The 26,651-nt window shown below is 42.3% G+C and overlaps 1 protein-coding gene across 1 annotated transcript in view; it reads left to right on the top strand.

The window, feature by feature from the left end:
• LOC308393841 (NACHT, LRR and PYD domains-containing protein 12-like) overlaps positions 1-26,651 on the top strand; it is a 317,425-nt gene that overhangs the window by 99,312 nt on the left and 191,462 nt on the right. Inside the window, exons 7-8 of the mRNA XM_080877862.1 lie at positions 17,154-17,330; positions 19,699-19,875. Of these exons, the coding sequence (XP_080733988.1) occupies positions 17,154-17,330; positions 19,699-19,875 (354 nt within the window). The remainder of the gene's footprint in view (positions 1-17,153; positions 17,331-19,698; positions 19,876-26,651) is intronic.

The raw sequence follows: 26,651 nt of genomic DNA, 5'->3' as shown, positions 1-26,651 counted from the left end.
TGGTAAAAATTTCTCCATAAATTTTAAATCTCCTTCTAAGGCAGACTTACACATTTTATTCTCCATTAACAATCAGCCACACTCACGCAGACCACGTCTGGCCCGCACACACACACAACATAGGCCTATCGCTTGCGTCTGCACGCACAGCTAGCGCTCTCTGTTGAAAACTCTCAAACGCCCCATATGGCGGAGAATTCAACCTTCGGACACTCTCTAACGCCCCAAATGGCGGAGATTCCGGACTCCTTCACGGCGGAGACGCCGAACCTAGGTTATCTCCACGCCCCAAATGGCAGAGAACTCTCTACGCCCCAAATGGCGGAGAAGCCTGCGTCTCTCTCACGCGGCTAGCGCGCTCCCGGACTCACGTTTAACGCACAGCCCGTAGCCGCTCTCTAAGGCCTTCTGTACTCACGGTTTGTTTACGTTCATGGGAAGAGCCTCTGGATCCCGTCAATCGTCATCCATCCCGAGGGGCGGTCAGGAGCAAACTTCCCGGCCTGGTGGCAAGCCAAAAACACCAGGGCTTTACGTCAATCATCCCAGACGTTGCGGTGGCGTCCTCTCCCTCTCCTCGGTGGATGCAATGTGTTAGGCTCCGGCTCCGAAGGACCAAATAAATGTTGGGTCTGTGTTTCCACAAACCCCGCTAATTCTAGAGACTTATTCATCATGAAGAAAACAAGACAGTCGATCGATCCATTACTTGCGCAAGGGAGGCCTCGTCTGTGTCCAGCACGACAATGACCCCAATGGTGGCCTCCTCTCGCTGCCTTTTATTGACAATCTTCAAACAATAGTTTACAAAGCACCTCCCCTTGCAACCCCCCTTTGGTTACATAGACAAGGCACTGTATGTAAGTGTGTGTGTGTGTGTGTGTGTGTGTGTGTGTGTGTGTGTGTGTGTTACCTCCTGCTGACCAAAGGGTCATAAACCCAGGAAGCTTACATCAAAAGAAACAGATCTTTCAGATAGGATGTATCTACAATAAAACCTCCCCCAGCACAGAGAGGTTGGAGAGGTGGTCAGGATCAAAGGAATGGCTTTGATCCTACTGCTTGAACTAAGACTGTACAAATTTAAGAAACACAATGGCAACATTCAACAATTAGACTTAACAGTAACACCACCACTTTACTCTGTTCTACCTGTCACATCATTTTATCAGGAAACAAATATGCTCATGTTTTTACTATGTTTGTCTTGAAGATGTAAGAAGATCACATGGTGCTTTTTATTATTGTGTTGGTTTGTTTGCTGTCTCTTGGATGGAGCCCAGCTGTGCGTGGCCCCTGGGCCTGTGGTCAGAGTGTGTGCTGGATAATCCGGCCCAGGATGAGGCCAAACTGACATGGGATGAAATGTCTGTCACATAATTGAGCTTTGTGATAAATGTACGACTTTAATGTGAAACATTCAGAGTTTTTTCTCTTGTTGTGTTTGTTTGAAGCTGCTTCCTGTTGGCTTCAGCTGTTTGGAGTTTCCATTTTCTAAACTTCTACATTCTGAACCTTCTTCAGCTCTGAACAGATGATGAAACACTGAATGATTTCAAGCTCACACTTTGTCTAATAAACTTACATCTTTCATTCTTTATACAGATTGAGGGACTGTGGTTTGTCAGAGATTAGCTGTGATTATCTGGCAGCAGCACTGAAGTCCAACCCCTCCCATCTGAGACAGCTGGACCTGAGCTCCAACAACAAGCTGCAGGATTCAGGAGTGAAGCATCTGTGTGGTTTCCTGGAGAGTCCAGGATGTGGACTTGAAACTCTGGGGTCAGTCAGCATGTTTTAGTTGTGCTGAGATGAATATGATGTGAAAGTTGTGCTGACACTAAACTGCAGACATCAGGCTGATATTATACTGATCCACACTGAGGATCTTCATGGTAAAGTCTGTTTTCTTCTTCTCTGGTTTAGTCCATTGACTGCAGCAGAACAATGTTCACATTTCAAACAGTGAGACTCAACGTATGGCCCGCGGCCCACACGCGGCCTGCCCACCTTTCCTGATTCAGAGAGAGGGGACCCTGATTAACTGTGTAGTGTTCTTCCTCACAGTTCTAAGTATCAGACACAACAATGAATAATCCACAGCTGACTGTCTTTAGCAGGTCAAAGGTCACGGCACACAGCAGACAGTGGGAAATATTATAACTCTGATCATTTATCAGCACATATCCATATGTATAAAAACAAAGCTGACACTGTGAGACTTGATCAGAGGTGTGATCATCACAGCAGAGGCCTTTGTGTCAAAGTCACTGAGGATCAAACAGAAACACATGAAGCAGATTTTCCTGTTCTGGCTTTTTATAGCAGATAACCTTCAAAATATTCTGCAGTCCATCAAAAACTGAAGCAAACCATGAATCAACATGTGAACATGAGCTGATGCTGCTGAAGTGAAGCAAAGTTACAGAGGTTTGATTACAGACACAGCTGAGAGTTTGTAATCTGTCATCATTTTAAAAGGTTTACATTTCTTCAGTATATCCACATTTGCAGCTGGTACCTCAACCTCCACTTGTCCAACACAACTGCTGTCCACTGCCTCCATGACATTGTGATTTTGCTGTTGGTCTTCTGTCAGATCTTCATCAATCACTTCTGCACAGGGCACACCTTCAGACTCTGCAGCTGCATAACGAAAGCCTGTAAGATAAAATTAGACATAAGGTAAATGTACACCAATATTCCAATGACAGGTGTGTGATTCATCTGGAAGTTATGTGCGGATTAGTGTACAGTGATAGCAATTTAGTATGTTTTTAGAGGGGGGGGGGTTGTTTACCTCCGATGGGTGCTCTTTTTCGCTTCCGTTGCGTACGCCTTGAGTGCCGGTCCGAGTCTGATACAGGTATGTCGTCATGCCCCATGTGCAGTGTTGGTTCCCAGTCTGGATTTGTTACATCCATTTCATATGCTGGTTTGCCTGCAATAATGCCAAATCATAAGCTACTCAGTCGACATGATGTGGTTCTGCAGCATCACACATTAGCATGTTTTATCTCATTATCTATGACCTCAGCACGTTGAAAATCACACTAAAAGCCTTTCAAGAGTGATATGAATTAATTTAGAACTCACCGGAAAGAAAATGCCGTGAGCAAACCAACAAAAAGCTGGGGATTGCAGAGAACTCGATATCCGCTCGTCTCACCGCTGCAATCCAAGCCTGACGTCTTTGTTTAGTAATATCGGATACATGGGATCCCTCACGTTGCCTCCAGGATGGAAAACGATGAAAAGAGAGCCCGTTATCCAGCTTCTTGCCTTCACGATCGTGTGATCTAACGTTGCAACCGACAACACAACACGTACGATCCATAGCTGAAATGGTATCCTTTGGCTGGCCTACTGTCATGGCGGAAGGGGGCATGGCCCATCTCCCGTGACATCACGCTCCAAAGCCCTATAGGTGGGAAAATGTACCATGTCGACCAATCAAAAATGATATGGAAACATGACATTTGGTTGTTTAGCAAAAGGGGGAAGTTTTAGGAGTGACCGGCAAGAGAGAGCGAGTGAGCGAAAGAGAGAGAGAGTTTTGATACGTGAGAGATTTGTGACGTTTACCGTGTTTGGTCTCAAGTTAGTTTGTTGTCTTGTGTATTTAGTGTGTAGCTGTTGTTTTGTTTTGTGTGTCAGTTCTACTAGTGATCGTCACAGTTGCTGCCTTAAAGCCAACAAAGGCAGATTGCAGTGTAAACGCTGAGTGACACACCTGCTGTCAGACCTGCAGGTTTATCCCTGTGCTGTTCTCATATGTGTTAGAGTGACACAAACTATTGTTTGACACCTGATTGTTCTGTAAATAGTTTGAAATGATTATATGAAAAACGTCTGAGCCTTGGCTGCATTTTTTGGTAAATAGTACCATATAACTTTGTTGTTTGCAAAACGTGTGCGTATTTTTAAAAATGTACAATCTCTATTTGCATTTCAAGTTATGAAGATGATTCGTTAAACATGTGTGTGGTTTTTACAGTCAAAATATCACTTTCTACGTGTATTTTAAATTTTGTCTGAATTTAGATAAATTGTGCTGATACAGTTGGTCAAAATGAGAAAATAACAGATTGGCAAGATAAACTGTTTTTAAAGGTAAAATATAGAGGCCACATCAAAAGTAGTCAAGAAGGGTTAAAGGCTAAAAGCAAAGTTGTCACCAAGTACTGTTTATATTTGTGTGTATTGCTGCAGCTTTTTTGAGTATTAATTTGGTGCCTTTGTGTGAAATAATGGTATTGTGAGTGATCCATATAGTCACAAAGAATAGCCACTTGTTTCTGTGCTACCAAAGTTCCCCGGCTTTCATTCAAAATGTGTTTATCGTCAGCACCTGCACATTAAACTACTTAAACATTATAAATGTCTTCAAGCTCACACTGAGGCCTGTGGGGTACTATCAGCCACTGAGACAGTACACACATTTATATGTGTTTGTATATGAATATTTCATACTTTAAGACTGCCTGTTTATTTAAGGGAGATGAACAAAATACATTGGAATTGTACAAAATAATATCATGGATGATAAATTAAATAGATTTTAAGTAGATGCTTGTGCATTCTTAAAGTCTTATATGTTGAACTGAACTATGTGATCTGTTCAAAGCCTTAATCTTAATTTGAAGTGAAATGTGCATTTTGAGTTTATACACTATGTATATAAGGCGACCGTTTCCTTTTGCAGTATTTTTGTGTGGTGTACTTTTCTATGTCTTAACAAAAGGGGAACAAAGGTGTTTAAGTTCACCTAGGATGATGTGTTTTAATTTTCACATGGTCTTGCTTGAATTTGACCCTGACAAAGGCGTATGAACTCTGTCAGCTGTTTGGAGTTTCCATTTTCTAAACTTCTACATTCTGAACCTTCTTCAGCTCTGAACAGATGATGAAACACTGAATGATTTCAAGCTCACACTTTGTCTAATAAACTTACATCTTTCATTCTTTATACAGATTGAGGTGCTGTGGTTTGTCAGAGATCAGCTGTGATTATCTGGCAGCAGCACTGAAGTCCAACCCCTCCCATCTGAGAGAGCTGGACCTGAGCTGGAACAACAAGCTGCAGGATTCAGGAGTGAAGCATCTGTGTGGTTTCCTGGAGAGTCCAGGATGTGGACTTGAAACTCTGAGGTCAGTCAGCATGTTTTAGTTGTGCTGAGATGAATATGATGTGAAAGTTGTGCTGACACTAAACTGCAGACATCAGGCTGATATTATACTGATCCACACTGAGGATCTTCATGGTAAAGTCTGTTTTCTTCTTCTCTGGTTTAGTCCATTGACTGCAGCAGAACAATGTTCACATTTCAAACAGTGAGACTCAACATATGGCCCGCGGCCCACACGCGGCCTGCCCACCTTCCCTGATTCAGAGAGAGGGGACCCTGATTAACTGTGTAGTGTTCTTCCTCACAGTTCTAAGTATCAGACACAACAATGAATAATCCACAGCTGACTGTCTTTAGCAGGTCAAAGGTCACGGCACACAGCAGACAGTGGGAAATATTATAACTCTGATCATTTATCAGCACATATCCATATGTATAAAAACAAAGCTGACACTGTGAGACTTGATCAGAGGTGTGATCATCACAGCAGAGGCCTTTGTGTCAAAGTAACTGAGGATCAAACAGAAACACATGAAGCAGATTTTCCTGTTCTGGCTTTTTACAGCAGATAACCTTCAAAATATTCTGCAGTCCATCAAAAACTGAAGCAAACCATGAATCAACATGTGAACATGAGCTGATGCTGCTGAAGTGAAGCAAAGTTACAGAGGTTTGATTACAGACACAGCTGAGAGTTTGTAATCTGTCATCATTTTAAAAGGTTTACATTTCTTCAGTATATCCACATTTGCAGCTGGTACCTCAACCTCCACTTGTCCAACACAACTGCTGTCCACTGCCTCCATGACATTGTGATTTTGCTGTTGGTCTTCTGTCAGATCTTCATCAATCACTTCTGCACGGGGCACACCTTCAGACTCTGCAGCTGCATAACGAAAGCCTGTAAGATAAAATTAGACATAAGGTAAATGTACACCAATATTCCAATGACAGGTGTGTGATTCATCTGGAAGTTATGTGCGGATTAGTGTACAGTGATAACAATTTAGTATGTTTTTAGAGGGGGGGGGGGGGGGGTTGTTTACCTCCGATGGGTGCTCTTTTTCGCTTCCGTTGCGTACGCCTTGAGTGCCGGTCCGAGTCTGATACAGGTATGTCGTCATGCCCCATGTGCAGTGTTGGTTCCCAGTCTGGATTTGTTACATCCATTTCATATGCTGGTTTGCCTGCAATAATGCCAAATCATAAGCTACTCAGTCGACATGATGTGGTTCTGCAGCATCACACATTAGCATGTTTTATCTCATTATCTATGACCTCAGCACGTTGAAAATAACACTAAAAGCCTTTCAAGAGTGATATGAATTAATTTAGAACTCACCGGAAAGAAAATGCCGTGAGCAAACCAACAAAAAGCTGGGGATTGCAGAGAACTCGATATCCGCTCGTCTCACCGCTGCAATCCAAGCCTGACGTCTTTGTTTAGTAATATCGGATACATGGGATCCCTCACGTTGCCTCCAGGACGGAAAACGATGAAAAGAGAGCCCGTTATCCAGCTTCTTGCCTTCACGATCGTGTGATCTAACGTTGCAACCGACAACACAACACGTACGATCCATAGCTGAAATGGTATCCTTTGGCTGGCCTACTGTCATGGCGGAAGGGGGCATGGCCCATCTCCCGTGACATCACGCTCCAAAGCCCTATAGGTGGGAAAATGTACCATGTCGACCAATCAAAAATGATATGGAAACATGACATTTGGTTGTTTAGCAAAAGGGGGAAGTTTTAGGAGTGACCGGCAAGAGAGAGCGAGTGAGCGAAAGAGAGAGAGAGTTTTGATACGTGAGAGATTTGTGACGTTTACCGTGTTTGGTCTCAAGTTAGTTTGTTGTCTTGTGTATTTAGTGTGTAGCTGTTGTTTTGTTTTGTGTGTCAGTTCTACTAGTGATCGTCACAGTTGCTGCCTTAAAGCCAACAAAGGCAGATTGCAGTGTAAACGCTGAGTGACACACCTGCTGTCAGACCTGCAGGTTTATCCCTGTGCTGTTCTCATATGTGTTAGAGTGACACAAACTATTGTTTGACACCTGATTGTTCTGTAAATAGTTTGAAATGATTATATGAAAAACGTCTGAGCCTTGGCTGCATTTTTTGGTAAATAGTACCATATAACTTTGTTGTTTGCAAAACGTGTGCGTATTTTTAAAAATGTACAATCTCTATTTGCATTTCAAGTTATGAAGATGATTCGTTAAACATGTGTGTGGTTTTTACAGTCAAAATATCACTTTCTACGTGTATTTTAAATTTTGTCTGAATTTAGATAAATTGTGCTGATACAGTTGGTCAAAATGAGAAAATAACAGATTGGCAAGATAAACTGTTTTTAAAGGTAAAATATAGAGGCCACATCAAAAGTAGTCAAGAAGGGTTAAAGGCTAAAAGCAAAGTTGTCACCAAGTACTGTTTATATTTGTGTGTATTGCTGCAGCTTTTTTGAGTATTAATTTGGTGCCTTTGTGTGAAATAATGGTATTGTGAGTGATCCATATAGTCACAAAGAATAGCCACTTGTTTCTGTGCTACCAAAGTTCCCCGGCTTTCATTCAAAATGTGTTTATCGTCAGCACCTGCACATTAAACTACTTAAACATTATAAATGTCTTCAAGCTCACACTGAGGCCTGTGGGGTACTATCAGCCACTGAGACAGTACACACATTTATATGTGTTTGTATATGAATATTTCATACTTTAAGACTGCCTGTTTATTTAAGGGAGATGAACAAAATACATTGGAATTGTACAAAATAATATCATGGATGATAAATTAAATAGATTTTAAGTAGATGCTTGTGCATTCTTAAAGTCTTATATGTTGAACTGAACTATGTGATCTGTTCAAAGCCTTAATCTTAATTTGAAGTGAAATGTGCATTTTGAGTTTATACACTATGTATATAAGGCGACCGTTTCCTTTTGCAGTATTTTTGTGTGGTGTACTTTTCTATGTCTTAACAAAAGGGGAACAAAGGTGTTTAAGTTCACCTAGGATGATGTGTTTTAATTTTCACATGGTCTTGCTTGAATTTGACCCTGACAAAGGCGTATGAACTCTGTCAGCTGTTTGGAGTTTCCATTTTCTAAACTTCTACATTCTGAACCTTCTTCAGCTCTGAACAGATGATGAAACACTGAATGATTTCAAGCTCACACTTTGTCTAATAAACTTACATCTTTCATTCTTTATACAGATTGGAGAGCTGTGGTTTGTCAGAGATCAGCTGTGATTATCTGGCAGCAGCGCTGAAGTCCAACCCCTCCCATCTGAGAGAGCTGGACCTGAGCTCCAACAACAAGCTGCAGGATTCAGGAGTGAAGCATCTGTGTGGTTTCCTGGAGAGTCCAGGATGTGGACTTGAAACTCTGGGGTCAGTCAGCATGTTTTAGTTGTGCTGAGATGAATATGATGTGAAAGTTGTGCTGACACTAAACTGCAGACATCAGGCTGATATTATACTGATCCACACTGAGGATCTTCATGGTAAAGTCTGTTTTCTTCTTCTCTGGTTTAGTCCATTGACTGCAGCAGAACAATGTTCACATTTCAAACCTTCAAAGAAGAAGAAAAATCCTCCACTGGATAATTCACTGTGAAACTCTCCAACTCTTCATTCCACCTTAAAGTCTGTCTGACACTGAAATCCAAAGCAAAATGTGCGTTTGCTTTACAGACAGCAGTCCAACACAAACATACACACATCATCCAAAACACAGTCCAACATCCAAATCTCCTCCACTGCCAGCATGAATGATGGGAAAGAGAAGGAGGAACACTCTGACATTCAGGGTTAGAATGAGTTTCATGAAGCAGACTGTGAAGATCAAAGCTGCATTAGAAAGCTTACATGAATGAATGAGTGGACAGAAGTGGACAGAGATCATCTGAAGCACTTCAAAGGCTTTAAATCAGCACATTTCTCTTTATTCTTTATCAACTCTGTTAGTTTCTCTCAGTTTTCTGTGGAATGAAGCTAACAGCAGGCTAATAAGATGCTGACCAATAGGTTTCTATTAAAGGTTGTAATTTGTATATGAAAAAGTGCTTTGGCTCAGCAGGGATCAGCTTACAGGTAGAATACAGCTGCTGGATGGGATTAGCATGTCATAGCTATCTACCAAACTGCTAACTGGGGGATTTCAGGCCATCTATGGATCATTTTTGCTAACTGTTTATTCAGCTTAGGCTCACAGGGCTGCAGCCTGTGCCCTAGCTGTCATAGGGCAAGAGGCGTGGTCCACCTGCACAGGTGAGCAGTCCATCACAGGGCCAACAGAGAGACAGAGAAGCACTCTCTCACATCCACACCTACAGCCAATTTAGAAGCACCAATGAACCTAAGCAGCATTTCATTGGACTGTGGGAGAACATCCAACCTCCACAGAAAGGCCAACAAGCTTCAACCTACAACCTTCTTGCTTTAAGGCACTAGTGCGAACCACTTTTCCCCATTTCAGCCCAAATCCTGCATCTTCCTGTTTCTGACTCCAGGCCAGCTCCACTAACACTTTCTCATCAGACACTGCCACCTAGTGGAGGAAGTCTTAGTTCCATTTGAAGCTTCAGATTACAGTTAGTTCCTTTACAAAGAGGTGGAGGTGGTGGGGCCACAGCACCATCATCACTGAGTGCCATAGGACACTTAACCTTTGTTTCCATATGCTGGGAACTTCCTGTTGTTCCAAGGAGGACTGGAAAATGTGTGAAAATCTCCCAGTCAGTTCCTCACAGCACACTTCAATCATTTCCCTCCCACAGCATCAGGACCAGGGCTTTTTCTCTCTTTGGTCCCACTAAGAGATTTCCACACAAACACCTCATCAGTGGGACTCTCAGAGCTACCAGCCCTTTGCTACAATCACAAAGCTCTTCATTGAAATCAATGATATCAAAGCTGGAATCAAATGAGTCCAAGTCTTCTGCTGATTCAGCATCACATTCATCTTTGCTCCTTGTCCTGCATCCCCACCATGGACTTCATTCCTTTCCAAGCCAGCCTTGAGTGTCCTTTATTCAGCTCATCCTCTGCTTTACTTTTACACCTGATTTTAGCTGCTTTATCTCTCTTTCAACAAGTTTCTGTGCCTCAATCTTTTTCTTCTCTCCCTCATAACAAGACAGCTTCTTCTGCCTGAGAACATGTTGGAGTGATTTACTAATCCAGGGCTGCTTATTGGGAAAATACTTCCTGTTTCCAAAGTAATCCCCATTTTTCCCAGAAAGAAATGTAAGTAGAAATCGATGATCTAAGTGAGAACATGAGCCTTTAACAATAGCAGCAAAATATTTCTCCAATCTCAATACTCCCTCTCTCGACCTCTGGAACACCAGAGGTCACAATACATTGTGTTGGGTCACTCCTCGGCCCACTCAGCTGCTTCCATGTCCATCCATGGCATCATGGACATCAGGGTCACCACTCCCGCTCTGACCCTCTCTAGCCGTCCTCTGGCTCAGCAAATCAGACAACCTCATGTCATCTAAGTGGTCCAGTAATAAACACCAGCTCCCCCTCGAGAACACTCCATGCGTAAGATTAGGTTTTTTCTGCGTCCCTCTCTTGTGGTCCATCATGCCTCGGGCCTCCAGGATCCTCACCCCCCTGTGGTCGCCGAGATCTTCTGTAAAGCAAACAAAACACCTTTTCCTGCACCTCCCTAACTTATCATCTTTGGGACTCTTTAATCAAAAGCCTGATCCTAATTATCTTCTTGACTTATTGACTTGTATTTATATAAATTCTTCAACATTACTCATCATTTTAAAACTCTTAAAACGCTGCTTTCACGTCCCTGCATGCGTTTCCTGTCGCTTGCCTTATCTAATCATCAACATCCTGTACACAGAACTCTCGCTGCTGCAAGGCCTCCACTCTGACCTAGAATCTCCTTTCACAAGAAAATCATTATAAGCGCCTATTCTACTAAAAGATCCAAAAAAACAACAACCACTTTAATCAATTAAGTTTAAACATATAAGCAATTACTCCTGCATACATTTTATCACAGCTAAACGCTGCCTTGAAACAACTCCTGTGTGTTAACACTAACTTCATTTTAAAACTCACATTTCCTATGTTATAGCCTGTTTTTGGTATAGCCTTTTTATTTCATCTTGCTCCTTTGATGTAACAATACCTTCTCATTCTAGTTTATCAGACTTAACCAAAATATATGCTTTCCTTCCTTTGGTCCTTCTCTAAAGCAAGAAACTCCTATTCAGTTCCTCTTTTCTGTCACTTGTTACAGGGCCAGCTCAAGTTCAGTTAAACGCTAAATTAATTTGAGGCCTTTTGCCTGGAATCAATACTGTCATGTGTGTTTATGGACTCTATATGTCTGTAAGCGTGTGCAATCCTTCAATAACTCATATCATCCTCACAGTAGATTGGCTAATCATAGCGCTAGCCAAAGGCTCGTGACCCACAAGAGACGAATTGAGCCACAACTCCCTTAAAGGCACAAAATGCAATATGTATAAAAAGTCATTTCTACGTATAAGCTCTCCCCTTTATCCTAAAAATAAATCTATGTAATATCTGTATGTGTGTCTTCTATTCATTAATGTAATTGTCAGTTATTTTCTCTCTTTATTTTACCTTCTTTTTGTTTACCTCTTTGTTTGTGACGTGGACATCCCTAAACCATCCTGAGTTCCGGCTTCAATTTCAACCCAATTGTACCCTCTATTCTCGCAGTCGAACTCGTCTGGGCTTCACCTTCCCACTGGCCCCTGTGCCCTTCTCTTAGTGTCCTTTGTTGTCTTGTGATCCCCAGCAAACACAGTCTGTTTCTTCTCTGTTTCTTCTCCGTTGCTCTTTTCAGTATTTTCCTTTTAGATTAAATCCCAGCCTGGCAAAATATCCCATTCAGTGTCTTTAAACAGTTATGTCACACTGTTCTTACCAGCCTGCAGTTCACCGTGCATTTTCCATCACGTGCTTTTCTTCCATGCTGCTGCTGGTATCGTCAGTGTAGTTTCAGTTGCACTGTCTTTTGCCTGCTGTTAATTCTTGAAGTCCACGATGTTCTGTCGGTCTTCATCAGGAGATTAACTGTCCTATGAGCTTCTTCTCAGGATCGGGACAAGTGGGAGGTCAAGCTGTAAAATTTTAAGCCAAAATCTGGCCTGTTTTCCTCCCAATTCTGTTAATCAATGGTTTTGTACTCAAGATTCTAGGTTGAAAGAAGTCCACCTGTATTGACACACTAAAGCATACAATTAATATCCTTTTCATTTCTTTTCTTAAAACCTCCATTTGCTTCATCTGCCTGGAGTTTAACTCGTATGTTTCTCTCTCTGTGTGCTCACTTGTCACAGTCAGTTCCTTTTATGGGCATGCAAAGTTCCTGTCACACACACCATTTCCTGTCAACCTTGCAGCTGCTCAGAACCATATTTTCTGTTTCTATCTCTCCTGTTTTGTTTTTTTTACAGGCTAATAAAACTCTTGTTTTACTAAGTCTTGATCTAAAACAATTCACCCTTATTTCACGCACACACTTCTAAATATACTAAATTCTTTGCGTTTGTCAGATCGTCTCACACACACACCGCCTTTTCTCTCACACTTCCACTTCTGCACTCACTCTACTATCAACTTTCATAGTGTTATTATTATTTATTATTTTGTACAAATCACACCCAATCACTCAAAACCTGCTACTCACAGCATTCACACACTTAAACTGTGACAAGAGTTGAGGAATATACTCACAACACGCTTTCCTAAGAGTATTTCAGACATGCCTTTCATAATCAGAAAGAGCAAGTCAAAGAAAACAATTGAAATCTCTATTAATTCTCACAGCACACACATAGAATAGAAAAAATAAAACACACCAGCATTTATTGCTGATGAGAGGTTACTCCTAAAAGTAATATGTTAGTCTTAAATATATACAGTGCACTCACTATATTTATATATCAAAACTCAGTCAATTACTATACATCCACTACGGCAACTCAAAACTTTATTTATAGCCCTCTAATGAACATAAATGGCGTCTTAAACACACACTCAACAATGTTTGCAGCAGTATTTGTAAAACCAACTGTGGTTTAAACAGTTCACTGCTGACTAATTTGCATTTTCACACTCACACACACACAGTCTAAAAATAGCTCCAGCACTGCCTCAGACTCCTTTCACACAGAGATCTCTTATTTTATATTACAAAGACGTCTTATATTTACAACCACTGTCACATCTGTCAGCTTTAGCGCCTAAACAATTTCGACAAATTTAAGTTAACGGTCCAACCGATAAAGTCCAACTTTTTTGTGATCAATTAACCAGTATCTGTCCAACAGTTTCTGGCCTCATCTCTAAAATCCCTAACTCAATTTAAAAGCGTCAACCAACCCAAACTTTGCCTGAAGCTCTATTTTTGGCATTTCACAGCCAAGGCTTACCCCGAAGTTTTAAGTTAAAGTTACACGCCCGAAGTCCAACTTCTGCTGGCCAAAAAAGCGCAGACTACCGTTCCAAACGGTAAGGAGACTCTAACTCCTAGTTATTCTGGAGTGCCCCAAGCTCCACAGTGACCAACTGACTATCCCTCTTCGAGGACAATGCCTAAGCGTCCTTGGCATTGGCAAGCGTTACCTCTGAGCACTGCGCTTCCTATCAGTCCAACTGACGTTCTTGAATAATTTATAATACTTTGGAACAACAGTAAAACAGCCAAAAAAGTGTAAGACTGAAGCAGGTCCAACCTTATAACCAATACGGGCTCCACCCCAAACAATAACCAAATTCCCTAATATACTAAAATCACTCAGCAGTCCAACTGCTTTCCACGGTCCAACCGTATTAAATCCTTTAGCGGTCCAACCGCATTCAATCATTTTTAGCAGTCCAACTGCATTAAATCCTCAGTACTGTCATGAGATTCTCATCAAAATCAAAGCAGACATTCCCCAGTAATTTCAGTGAGTAGACTTTAATTTGTAATGTCCAATTTGGCACACTTTGGAAATAATTCAACAGGTAGTGCCTTACCTTTGGATAAGCGGCTTAGAGCAACAATGAGAAAAAGAGAGCTGATTATTAGCTCATCAAAACACAAAACAAAATCACAATGAATTATCGGTTAATTTCATTTAAAATAATTCATTAAGTATTTATGTACAATTCAAATTAGTTAATTACATATTTTGTTGGTTTGTTTTCTATTTTAATTATTTTACTGACACATTTAATGAATTATTTAATGATGTATTTATTTAATTCACGTTGCTACTCCTGGCCCTGCATCGCTGTTCATAAATACATTTTATTTGTCAGCTTCACCCATCAAAGTCAGGGGGCGGGGGTAATGCTGATCAAGTCAACACCATTGCTTTGGTCTGGTGGGCGTTCTTTTAGTGGGCTTTTCTCAATACTAAGTAGGCCTACACACCAGGGTTTGGACATGTGTGGACCCAAACTATACTTTTACCCTTTTTTGTGTGTCACCAAATACACTTTAATATTTTCTAGACAAGAATGTAGTGGCGTAATCTTTAACCTCTTTTGGCTCCAAACAGAAGTGACAGACTTGAGCAGGGTTCATTTAAAGGCTGACAGAAGTGGAGTGGTGATGGGGAGATGTTTGACAGGACAGTGTTTCAGCCTCCACAGGTTCATGTTGTGCTCCATCAGTCAGTGAAGATGAAGTCAGTGCTGATGAGGCTGTAGAGTGTGTGAGGGATGTGAATGAGGATGATGAAGATCTGATGATAGCAGATAAAAACAGGCTGCAGAGACTTTGAGCCATACAGGGCACACAGTGTGTGTACAGAACAGCTGAAATCATTATGGAGGCCTCACTGGGATATGGAAGCATCACAGTACAGCTTCAGTGAAGCATTAAAGTCTCTGATATGAGATGAGAAATGAAGCAGCCAGAGCTTTTTCATGAGTGGAAATCCACTGTGACTGTGAGCTGCTGCTACAGCCTCCAGATTAGCCAGCAGCTCATCCTGCTCAACATTTTCTCACCAACTTTAATGGAAGTGTGATGTTTTCAGCTGGAGTGATGGTCAGGGTGGCCTCCCTCTCCTCTTCTTCTCCTCTTCCTCTTTCATTTGTAAAGCCACTTCTGCTGCTTTCATTCATTTGGAAGTCCTGTAGCTGAGTTTGGGAGAGACTAACAGCCTCGGCAGCAGAGGGGAGAAAGGCTGTAACACCACCACTTTACTCTGTTCTACCTGTCACATCATTTTATCAGGAAACAAATATGCTCATGTTTTTACTATGTTTGTCTTGAAGATGTAAGAAGATCACATGGTGCTTTTTATTATTGTGTTGGTTTGTTTCCTGTCTCTTGGATGGAGCCCAGCTGTGCGTGGCCCCTGGGCCTGTGGTCAGAGTGTGTGCTGGATAATCCGGCCCAGGATGAGGCCAAACTGACATGGGATGAAATGTCTGTCACATAATTGAGCTTAGTGTAGTTTCACTTCTGCACAATTTAAAAACAACCAAAACTTTGTTCTGTCTTTTCTATGTTATACTGTAGACTTTCTTTGATACTGTGTCCAAAAGGAGCAGCTTTTACTTTGAAGGGGAGGCGTCTCTGTTTCCTCTTCAGGTTGGATGATGGAAGCAAATTAGTAGCTGTGTCCCAAAACGTCGGCTGCATCCTCCAGAGGCTGCATTTGAAGGCCGATTACGTCACAGCCAGGCGATGAAGGCTGTCCGTATTTGTCGACTCCTTCAAATGTGCCCGACAAATGCGTCCTTCATTTCCCCGAATTTGAAGGATTCGTCGGGTGTGTCCTTCGTGGCCCACCATATCCCAGAATTCATAGCGCGGCCCAGCCAAATTTCAGCTGCCAACAATGGCGGCAGCTACTAAGTTTTCAAATTACTCTTATTAATCTTTCTGGGTCACAAAATAAACTTTTAGCATATTTTCAGGCGAGAAAGTAGCTGTGTAAACTTCAAATATCTGCTTGGTTTATCAAGACATCGCATATTTGCAAAAGTGTGCCGACGTTTTCGGAGACGTCTGTTACCCACCCGCTCGCTAGCAAGCCGGGGGGTTCAATGGTCACTCCAGCCGGCGAGAGCAGCGGACGCCCGGCTTCATCGTTTTCAGACCCCGCTCTTTCGCTACTCAGGTGAAACACGATATATAAGTCACTCAGATAACTTAAAAATGTAATTGTTTGCCTTTTTTCTGTGTTTTATTTGTTCCGGAGTAAATCGGTTTGGCTGAGATCAAAGTTCCTCCGGGATTTTCACACAGCTGAATAAACGTTAAACAGGAAACTGATTAAACAGAAGTGTGAGACGGTCGAGAATTTACGCCAGTGTCCTGTTATATTTTAGATAGCAAGGAGCAGACGGCCGAGTTTATTAAACTCCACCGAGACAGCGGTGACGCAAATCTGAAGGCTAGACCGTCCCATTTAACAGCCTCGCACTTCCAGCCTTTTCGGTCTTTGAAGGACCCGGCCCACGTAGACCGCGAATACCGGGTCCTCCGAAGGATGCAGCCGACGTTTTGGGACACAGCTAGTGTGTGATGTTCTTTCAGTGTTGCATTTTGTAGACGGTCCCTGAGCACTGGTCTCACAGCCAGCTGCACATAGAGACCAGTGTTGTTAGTCCAGGTCAGAAGATGACTTGTTGGAATGAAAATGAGCTTGTAGTTTGTCTGCTTTAATAATGTGACTGGAAAAAGGTGTTGGACTTCAAATATGTCCATTTCTTTCACACTTCACCTTTAAAAGTGAAGCCTTGTGGTTCCTGGAAGGAAAAACACGACTTTTTCAAGTCTTTGTCCTGTTTTTATGAGAAATGTACGACTTTAATGTGAAACATTCAGAGTTTTTTCTCTTGTTGTGTTTGTTTGAAGCTGCTTCCTGTTGGCTTCAGCTGTTTGGAGTTTCCATTTTCTAAACTTCTACATTCTGAACCTTCTTCAGCTCTGAACAGATGATGAAACACTGAATGATTTCAAGCTCACACTTTGTCTAATAAACTTACATCTTTCATTCTTTATACAGATTGTGGGACTGTGGTTTGTCAGAGATCAGCTGTGATTATCTGGCAGCAGCACTGAAGTCCAACCCCTCCCATCTGAGACAGCTGGACCTGAGCTGCAACTACGAGCTGCAGGATTCAGGAGTGAAGCATCTGTGTGGTTTCCTGGAGAGTCCAGGATGTGGACTTGAAACTCTGAGGTCAGTCAGCATGTTTTAGTTGTGCTGAGATGAATATGATGTGAAAGTTGTGCTGACACTAAACTGCAGACATCAGGCTGATATTATACTGATCCACACTGAGGATCTTCATGGTAAAGTCTGTTTTCTTCTTCTCTGGTTTAGTCCATTGACTGCAGCAGAACAATGTTCACATTTCAAACCTTCAAAGAAGAAGAAAAATCCTCCACTGGATAATTCACTGTGAAACTCTCCAACTCTTCATTCCACCTTAAAGTCTGTCTGACACTGAAATCCAAAGCAAAATGTGCGTTTGCTTTACAGACAGCAGTCCAACACAAACATACACACATCATCCAAAACACAGTCCAACATCCAAATCTCCTCCACTGCCAGCATGAATGATGGGAAAGAGAAGGAGGAACACTCTGACATTCAGGGTTAGAATGAGTTTCATGAAGCAGACTGTGAAGATCAAAGCTGCATTAGAAAGCTTACATGAATGAATGAGTGGACAGAAGTGGACAGAGATCATCTGAAGCACTTCAAAGGCTTTAAATCAGCACATTTCTCTTTATTCTTTATCAACTCTGTTAGTTTCTCTCAGTTTTCTGTGGAATGAAGCTAACAGCAGGCTAATAAGATGCTGACCAATAGGTTTCTATTAAAGGTTGTAATTTGTATATGAAAAAGTGCTTTGGCTCAGCAGGGATCAGCTTACAGGTAGAATACAGCTGCTGGATGGGATTAGCATGTCATAGCTATCTACCAAACTGCTAACTGGGGGATTTCAGGCCATCTATGGATCATTTTTGCTAACTGTTTATTCAGCTTAGGCTCACAGGGCTGCAGCCTGTGCCCTAGCTGTCATAGGGCAAGAGGCGTGGTCCACCTGCACAGGTGAGCAGTCCATCACAGGGCCAACAGAGAGACAGAGAAGCACTCTCTCACATCCACACCTACAGCCAATTTAGAAGCACCAATGAACCTAAGCAGCATTTCATTGGACTGTGGGAGAACATCCAACCTCCACAGAAAGGCCAACAAGCTTCAACCTACAACCTTCTTGCTTTAAGGCACTAGTGCGAACCACTTTTCCCCATTTCAGCCCAAATCCTGCATTTTCCTGTTTCTGACTCCAGGCCAGCTCCACTAACACTTTCTCATCAGACACTGCCACCTAGTGGAGGAAGTCTTAGTCCCATTTGAAGCTTCAGATGACAGTTAGTTCCTTTACAAAGAGGTGGAGGTGGTGGGGCCACAGCACCATCATCACTGAGTGCCATAGGACACTTAACCTTTGTTTCCATATGCTGGGAACTTCCTGTTGTTCCAAGGAGAACTGGAAAATGTGTGAAAATCTCCCAGTCAGTTCCTCACAGCACACTTCAATCATTTCCCTCCCACAGCATCAGGACCAGGGCTTTTTCTCTCTTTGGTCCCACTAAGAGATTTCCACACAAACACCTCATCAGTGGGACTCTCAGAGCTACCAGCCCTTTGCTACAATCACAAAGCTCTTCATTGAAATCAATGATATCAAAGCTGGAATCAAATGAGTCCAAGTCTTCTGCTGATTCAGCATCACATTCATCTTTGCTCCTTGTCCTGCATCCCCACCATGGACTTCATTCCTTTCCAAGCCAGCCTTGAGTGTCCTTTATTCAGCTCATCCTCTGCTTTACTTTTACACCTGATTTTAGCTGCTTTATCTCTCTTTCAACAAGTTTCTGTGCCTCAATCTTTTTCTTCTCTTCCTCATAACAAGACAGCTTCTTCTGCCTGAGAACATGTTGGAGTGATTTACTAATCCAGGGCTGCTTATTGGGGAAAATACTTCCTGTTTCCAAAGTAATCCCCATTTTTCCCAGAAAGAAATGTAAGTAGAAATCGATGATCTCAGTGAGAACATGAGCCTTTAAAAAGTCCCAGTGGGTGCAGTCAAAGCAGTCCCTCAGTCCCAGTATAGAGTCTTTGGTCCAGACTGGAACAACTGTGTGCCCAGTTTGAGCTCTCTTCAGTCCTGTGACCTGACAGACCCAGAGGGGCCATCACATCACATTTAGAAGCTCCCCTAATGGAGCCACAACACATGTCCAACACTTAGTCTGTCTTGTTGGACCAACTGGAAGAAATGATTCAAGGACTTAGTCACAGAACAGAGATTAAAATCTCCAAAATCCAACTGGCTGCATCAGGACATATAGTCTGAAACTCTGCACAGTTTCCTGTTTGAAGCTGCTTCCTGTTGGCTTCAGCTGTTTGGAGTTTCCATTTTCTAAACTTCTACATTCTGAACCTTCTTCAGCTCTGAACAGATGATGAAACACTGAATGATTTCAAGCTCACACTTTGTCTAATAAACTTACATCTTTCATTCTTTATACAGATTGTGGGGCTGTGGTTTGTCAGAGATCAGCTGTGATTATCTGGCAGCAGCACTGAAGTCCAACCCCTCCCATCTGAGAGAGCTGGAGCTGAGCTCCAACACCAAGCTGCAGGATTCAGGAGTGAAGCATCTGTGTGGTTTCCTGGAGAGTCCAGGATGTGGACTTGAAACTCTGAGGTCAGTCAGCATGTTTTAGTTGTGCTGAGATGAATATGATGTGAAAGTTGTGCTGACACTAAACTGCAGACATCAGGCTGATATTATACTGATCCACACTGAGGATCTTCATGGTAAAGTCTGTTTTCTTCTTCTCTGGTTTAGTCCATTGACTGCAGCAGAACAATGTTCACATTTCAAACCTTCAAAGAAGAAGAAAAATCCTCCACTGGATAATTCACTGTGAAACTCTCCAACTCTTCATTGCACCTTAAAGTCTGTCTGACACTGAAATCCAAAGCAAAATGTGCGTTTGCTTTACAGACAGCAGTCCAACACAAACATACACACATCATCCAAAACACAGTCCAACATCCAAATCTCCTCCACTGCCAGCATGAATGATGGGAAAGAGAAGGAGGAACACTCTGACATTCAGGGTTAGAATGAGTTTCATGAAGCAGACTGTGAAGATCAAAGCTGCATTAGAAAGCTTACATGAATGAATGAGTGGACAGAAGTGGACAGAGATCATCTGAAGCACTTCAAAGGCTTTAAATCAGCACATTTCTCTTTATTCTTTATCAACTCTGTTAGTTTCTCTCAGTTTTCTGTGGAATGAAGCTAACAGCAGGCTAATAAGATGCTGACCAATAGGTTTCTATTAAAGGTTGTAATTTGTATATGAAAAAGTGCTTTGGCTCAGCAGGGATCAGCTTACAGGTAGAATACAGCTGCTGGATGGGATTAGCATGTCATAGCTATCTACCAAACTGCTAACTGGGGGATTTCAGGCCATCTATGGATCATTTTTGCTAACTGTTTATTCAGCTTAGGCTCACAGGGCTGCAGCCTGTGCCCTAGCTGTCATAGGGCAAGAGGCGTGGTCCACCTGCACAGGTGAGCAGTCCATCACAGGGCCAACAGAGAGACAGAGAAGCACTCTCTCACATCCACACCTACAGCCAATTTAGAAGCACCAATGAACCTAAGCAGCATTTCATTGGACTGTGGGAGAACATCCAACCTCCACAGAAAGGCCAACAAGCTTCAACCTACAACCTTCTTGCTTTAAGGCACTAGTGCGAACCACTTTTCCCCATTTCAGCCCAAATCCTGCATCTTCCTGTTTCTGACTCCAGGCCAGCTCCACTAACACTTTCTCATCAGACACTGCCACCTAGTGGAGGAAGTCTTAGTTCCATTTGAAGCTTCAGATGACAGTTAGTTCCTTTACAAAGAGGTGGAGGTGGTGGGGCCACAGCACCATCATCACTGAGTGCCATAGGACACTTAACCTTTGTTTCCATATGCTGGGAACTTCCTGTTGTTCCAAGGAGAACTGGAAAATGTGTGAAAATCTCCCAGTCAGTTCCTCACAGCACACTTCAATCATTTCCCTCCCACAGCATCAGGACCAGGGCTTTTTCTCTCTTTGGTCCCACTAAGAGATTTCCACACAAACACCTCATCAGTGGGACTCTCAGAGCTACCAGCCCTTTGCTACAATCACAAAGCTCTTCATTGAAATCAATGATATCAAAGCTGGAATCCAATGAGTCCAAGTCTTCTGCTGATTCAGCATCACATTCATCTTTGCTCCTTGTCCTGCATCCCCACCATGGACTTCATTCCTTTCCAAGCCAGCCTTGAGTGTCCTTTATTCAGCTCATCCTCTGCTTTACTTTTACACCTGATTTTAGCTGCTTTATCTCTCTTTCAACAAGTTTCTGTGCCTCAATCTTTTTCTTCTCTCCCTCATAACAAGACAGCTTCTTCTGCCTGAGAACATGTTGGAGTGATTTACTAATCCAGGGCTGCTTATTGGGGAAAATGCTTCCTGTTTCCAAAGTAATCCCCATTTTTCCCAGAAAGAAATGTAAGTAGAAATCGATGATCTAAGTGAGAACATGAGCCTTTAAAAAGTCCCAGTGGGTGCAGTCAAAGCAGTCCCTCAGTCCCAGTATAGAGTCTTTGGTCCAGACTGGAACAACTGTGTGCCCAGTTTGAGCTCTCTTCAGTCCTGTGACCTGACAGACCCAGAGGGGCCATCACATCACATTTAGAAGCTCCCCTAATGGAGCCACAACACATGTCCAACACTTAGTCTGTCTTGTTGGACCAACTGGAAGAAATGATTCAAGGACTTAGTCACAGAACAGAGTTTCAAATCTCCAAAATCCAACTGGCTGCATCAGGACATATAGTCTGAAACTCTGCACAGTTTCCTGTTTGAAGCTGCTTCCTGTTGGCTTCAGCTGTTTGGAGTTTCCATTTTCTAAACTTCTACATTCTGAACCTTCTTCAGCTCTGAACAGATGATGAAACACTGAATGATTTCAAGCACTTTGTCTAATAAACTTACATCTTTCATTCTTTATACAGATTGTGGGACTGTGGTTTGTCAAAGATCAGCTGTGATTATCTGGCAGCAGCACTGAAGTCCAACCCCTCCCATCTGAGAGAGCTGCACCTGTGGAGAAACAACCTGAAGTATCCAGATGTGAAGCAGCTGTCTGATCTTCAGCAGAGTCCAGACTACAGACTGGAGACTCTGGTGTAAGTAGAGTGATGGAGTGAGTGGGTGGTGCTGTCAGCAGTATTGTACTAAACACAGTCAGTATGAAACAAAGATCCAGTGTTTCCTGTAAAGCTGCAGCTTCTCAGTGAAGCTGTGAGAGGAGAATGGTGACAGGCTTCAGGATTGGACACAAACACTTCCTGTTTCTGACCTTTATGGTCACCATGGTAACGGCTGACACGCTCTGATCAAACGCTGTCAACAGCCAATCAGCTCTCTGAACAAAGCAGCACGCAGACCAATGACTGCATTCATTTCCAAGTTTAAAGCAGTGAAGAACACAGTCTGTAGGTGAGGAAGAATTTAGTGAGAGCAGATGTTTGGATGGAATTCCTCCAGTTAACAGCTGGAACCGTCCATCTGGATTGTTGGGCTTGTTGTTGGGGTTCCTACAGAGCTCAGAGTGGACACACCAAGGTTCTTCTAATGAATGAAAGTCCAAACTCAAACTAGGAGGGAAAAACATTTTCATCAACTTCAATAAAAATCCAAAGATTAGAAAAAGTGAAGCAACAATGAGTCCTAGTACAGTCCCAGCACTGAAGTCCCTGCTGCTCTTTATACTGGATGTGCTGCATCACTGACTGACAGCTGATGAGGAGTCTCTGGAAACACTCGTTTATCTCCTCTGCTCTTCCTTCTTCTCTCTGCAGGTGGAGGCGATGATGGTAAACAGGACAGTGTGTGTGCTGAGAGAGGAGGAGCTGTGTCCTGATGATCCAGAGAGGTTGAAGCAGCAGCAGCTTGTGTGTAGAGACGCTCTGACTGGGCCATGTTACTGGGAGGTGGAGAGGAGAGCTTCATCCAGCAGTGACTGACAGAGGAATGAGAAGAAGTGCAGATGACTGTCAGTGCTGCAGAGTGAACTGCTCTGAGAACAGCTCCACTGTCAGACACAATGTAGAGTCCAGCATCATCCCTGTGTGTCCCTCTGGATCTGACAGAGGATCATCAGTGTATCTGGACTGCTCTGCTGCTGCTCTGTCCTTCTACAGTCTCTGCACAGTCTCTGTCTGACTCTGGCTTCAGACCCTCCTGGATCAAACTCACCTGGAAAGACTTTCAAACATCACTCAATAAATTTGAATACAGAATATATTTGATATATACTGTAGATGTACTGTAGAGTTGCAGTTTGTCACTTGTAAATACAGTCTGTGAGCAGCTGTGAGCTGAAAGATCTTTCTAGAAACAGGAAATGTTTTCACTCTTCTGTTGCTTTTTCATATATTTCCACAACATTAATATTGATCCCACCTGTCTCACCTGTTTCATGCTTTTATACATAATAACAGGACACGTGTGATCTGAGCGCTGCTGTGGTTGCTGTGCTGCACGTCTTCATTTAGATAACAGAGACATCTAGTGGTTCAGAGGGAGAACTGCAGGAGGTGGAGCTGTGTTTTAGCATGGAAAACTTTTTATCTTTTAGGCGCAGATACAAATATGACAAGTATCAGTGTGAGATACAAAAGGTCACATCAGTCAGCAGAGGGAACAGTGATCACACAGCAATGTAAGAATAGAAACATAACAGTGAATCTGGACATGTATACAGAGGGAAGCAAACAAACAGGATGTAACACTACATTAAAGCCACAAATGTGAAGAAAACAAACACAAAGGAAAATATATTTGATCTCAGGAATCCAAATCAGATGCTTTAGAGCAGGGGTCGGCAACCCTGGGCACGCGTGTCACAGCTGCCACGTGAAGGGTTAACTGATGGCACGACCATAGCTGGACTGGCCATCGGGCATACTGATGGTGATTTTTCGTTTTTCTGGGCCAATGATGTTTTTTTATGATTTTTTTTTTTTTGTAACGGTATAAACGATGGAAGGTGGTGGATTGGCCGGATGCTGGTCGATGTGTAGAAATAAGTCAGTTGTTTGGTGGTGGCTATGGCGGAGCTTCCACAGAGGCAGCAGGTGGATGAGGGAAAGGGGAGGCGGGAGGAGCAGAGACCCGAGGCGGCCGCCGGTCCGAGTGTTGGCCCCCTTGAACTTTCCCACATTTTGTCACATTACAGCACAAACATGAATCAGTTTTATTGGAATTCCACGTGAAAGACCAACACAAAGTGGAACGGAAATCATACATGATTCCAAACATTTTTTACAAATAAATAACTGCAAAGTGGGGTGTGCGTAATTATTCTGTCATGGAAAAACACACTGCCATCAACTGTTTTGTTTTTGTCAAAATCACTGTAATATAATCACTGTACCTTTATATACATGTGACTTGTATTAATGCTGCTGCCCTCTTGTGGCTAAAGTGTAATTATGTTCTTGTTATTAGGGAAAACATTTGAGAGTAACATGACAAATGAGTCAGCACTTTGGCTTCAGCTTAAGAAATCCTCATTTTTATGTCATCAGTTATAGTTGCATGTATTCATTATCATAAGTTAACCTTTAATATTGATGTCTTAAATTGATTTTACTTAAACTAGCAATAATTTTATGGTTGCATTAAATAAATGCATCACTAATGAATGAACTATTTCAGTAATTAATTTAAAAAATCTACATAATCAATTAAAGATATATATTAATAATGAATTATCCATTAATTTCATTTAAAATTTTTCAATATTTGTTTATATACAATTCAAATTAGTTAATTACATATTTAATCAATTATTGGTTTGTTTTCTATTTTGATTATTTTACTGACACATTTAATGAATTATTTAATGATGTATTTATTTAATTCACGTTGCTACTCCTGGCCCTGCATCGCTGTTCATAAATACATTTTATTTGTCAGCTTCACCCATCAAAGTCAGGGGGCGGGGTTAATGCTGATCAAGTCAAAACCATTGCTTTGGTCTGGTGGGCGTTCTTTTAGTGGGCTTTTCTGTCACGGCCTGCGTGGCAGACTATGATGAGGGGAAGGAGGACCCAAATGCCAACACGTTCTCACTCCTGTATGGAGGACCACAAGAGCCACGCGCATCGAAATAAAGAATTCTGTGCTTAAGTAATGAATTATAGAATAAATTCTGCATTTGTAAATTCATTTTTGAATTCCCATTTAATAAACTGATTTTTGAAATGCTTTTAAAAACTGCATTTCAAAATCCTTTTTCCAATTGCACTTTAATAAACTGCATAAATTGCATGAATGAAGGGATCCTGCAGCGAAACGGAGAGCCCAACCTCTGACTTAGTGCCTGTTTACTCAGTCTGACCACCTGTGAAGTTAACGCGCTAACGTGGCTAACGCTAGCATCACCACACGTAGCCCCGTTATTTTAAGGTCATCTTAGCTCATGAAAGTTTAACGTCGCAGCTGTACGAGCTAGCTACGTGTTTTGTAAGCTGCTGTGCTCTTCACAAATAAAGCTGGAAGCAGCTCAGACTATTAGAACCAGCACTGAGGCCTGTTACATTTATGTTAGAGCAACAGCTGCAGCCTTTAAACTAGCGATTAAAATGCTGACAGTAATCAGAATCAAAAACGGTTTTATTGCCAAATGTTGAGCAGGTTTACAACATTAGGAAATTGCTGCGGTGCTTCAGTGCAAACATACTGTCATATAACACTTAAATAAAAATAAAAATAAGGATTAAAAGTGCTAAGTAGATAGATATATACATGAGTGCAGGTGGTGATCAGGGCCAAACATGGAATGATGCAGTGAACACAGCGTAGGGTCACGTGGTAGTGGTGGGAACAGTCATACGGTTATTGTTCATGTGTCCAACAGCAGAGGGGAAGAAACTGTTCTTATGGCGAGAGGTTCTGGTGCGAATGGACCGGAGCCTCCTGCCTGAGGGGAGCAGGTCAAACAGACTGTGTCCAGGGTGAGAAGGGTCAGCTGTGACTGAGCTGCACGCCCCAGTGTCCTGGAGGTGTACAGGTCCTGCAGAGATGGGAGTCTGCAGCCAATCACCTTCTCAGCAGAGCGCACAACATGCTGCAGTCTCTGTTTGTCCCTGATAGTGGCTCCAGCGTACCACACGGTGATGGAGGAGGTGAGGATGGACTCGATGATTGCAGTGTAGAACTGCATCATCGATCATATAATCCATTGTTTCAAATTAGACCTAAAACTCCCCCTTTTGACACATCTTCATGTGTCAAACAAAACCACAACTAGAAAATTAAAAGAAAAAGGTTCATCAGATCATTTCTCAGGAAACCTCAGCGATTCTCCTCTCGAGTATATTTGCTCCGGGCCTGCAAACCTGTGTTTAAATAATAA

The sequence above is a fragment of the Rhamphochromis sp. 'chilingali' genome (assembly GCF_963969265.1).
Source record: "Rhamphochromis sp. 'chilingali' genome assembly, chromosome: 1".
NCBI lineage: Eukaryota > Metazoa > Chordata > Actinopteri > Cichliformes > Cichlidae > Rhamphochromis > Rhamphochromis sp. 'chilingali'.
The sequence above is the reverse complement of the archived record's forward strand: the minus strand, read 5'-3'. Positions and strand labels throughout refer to the sequence as shown.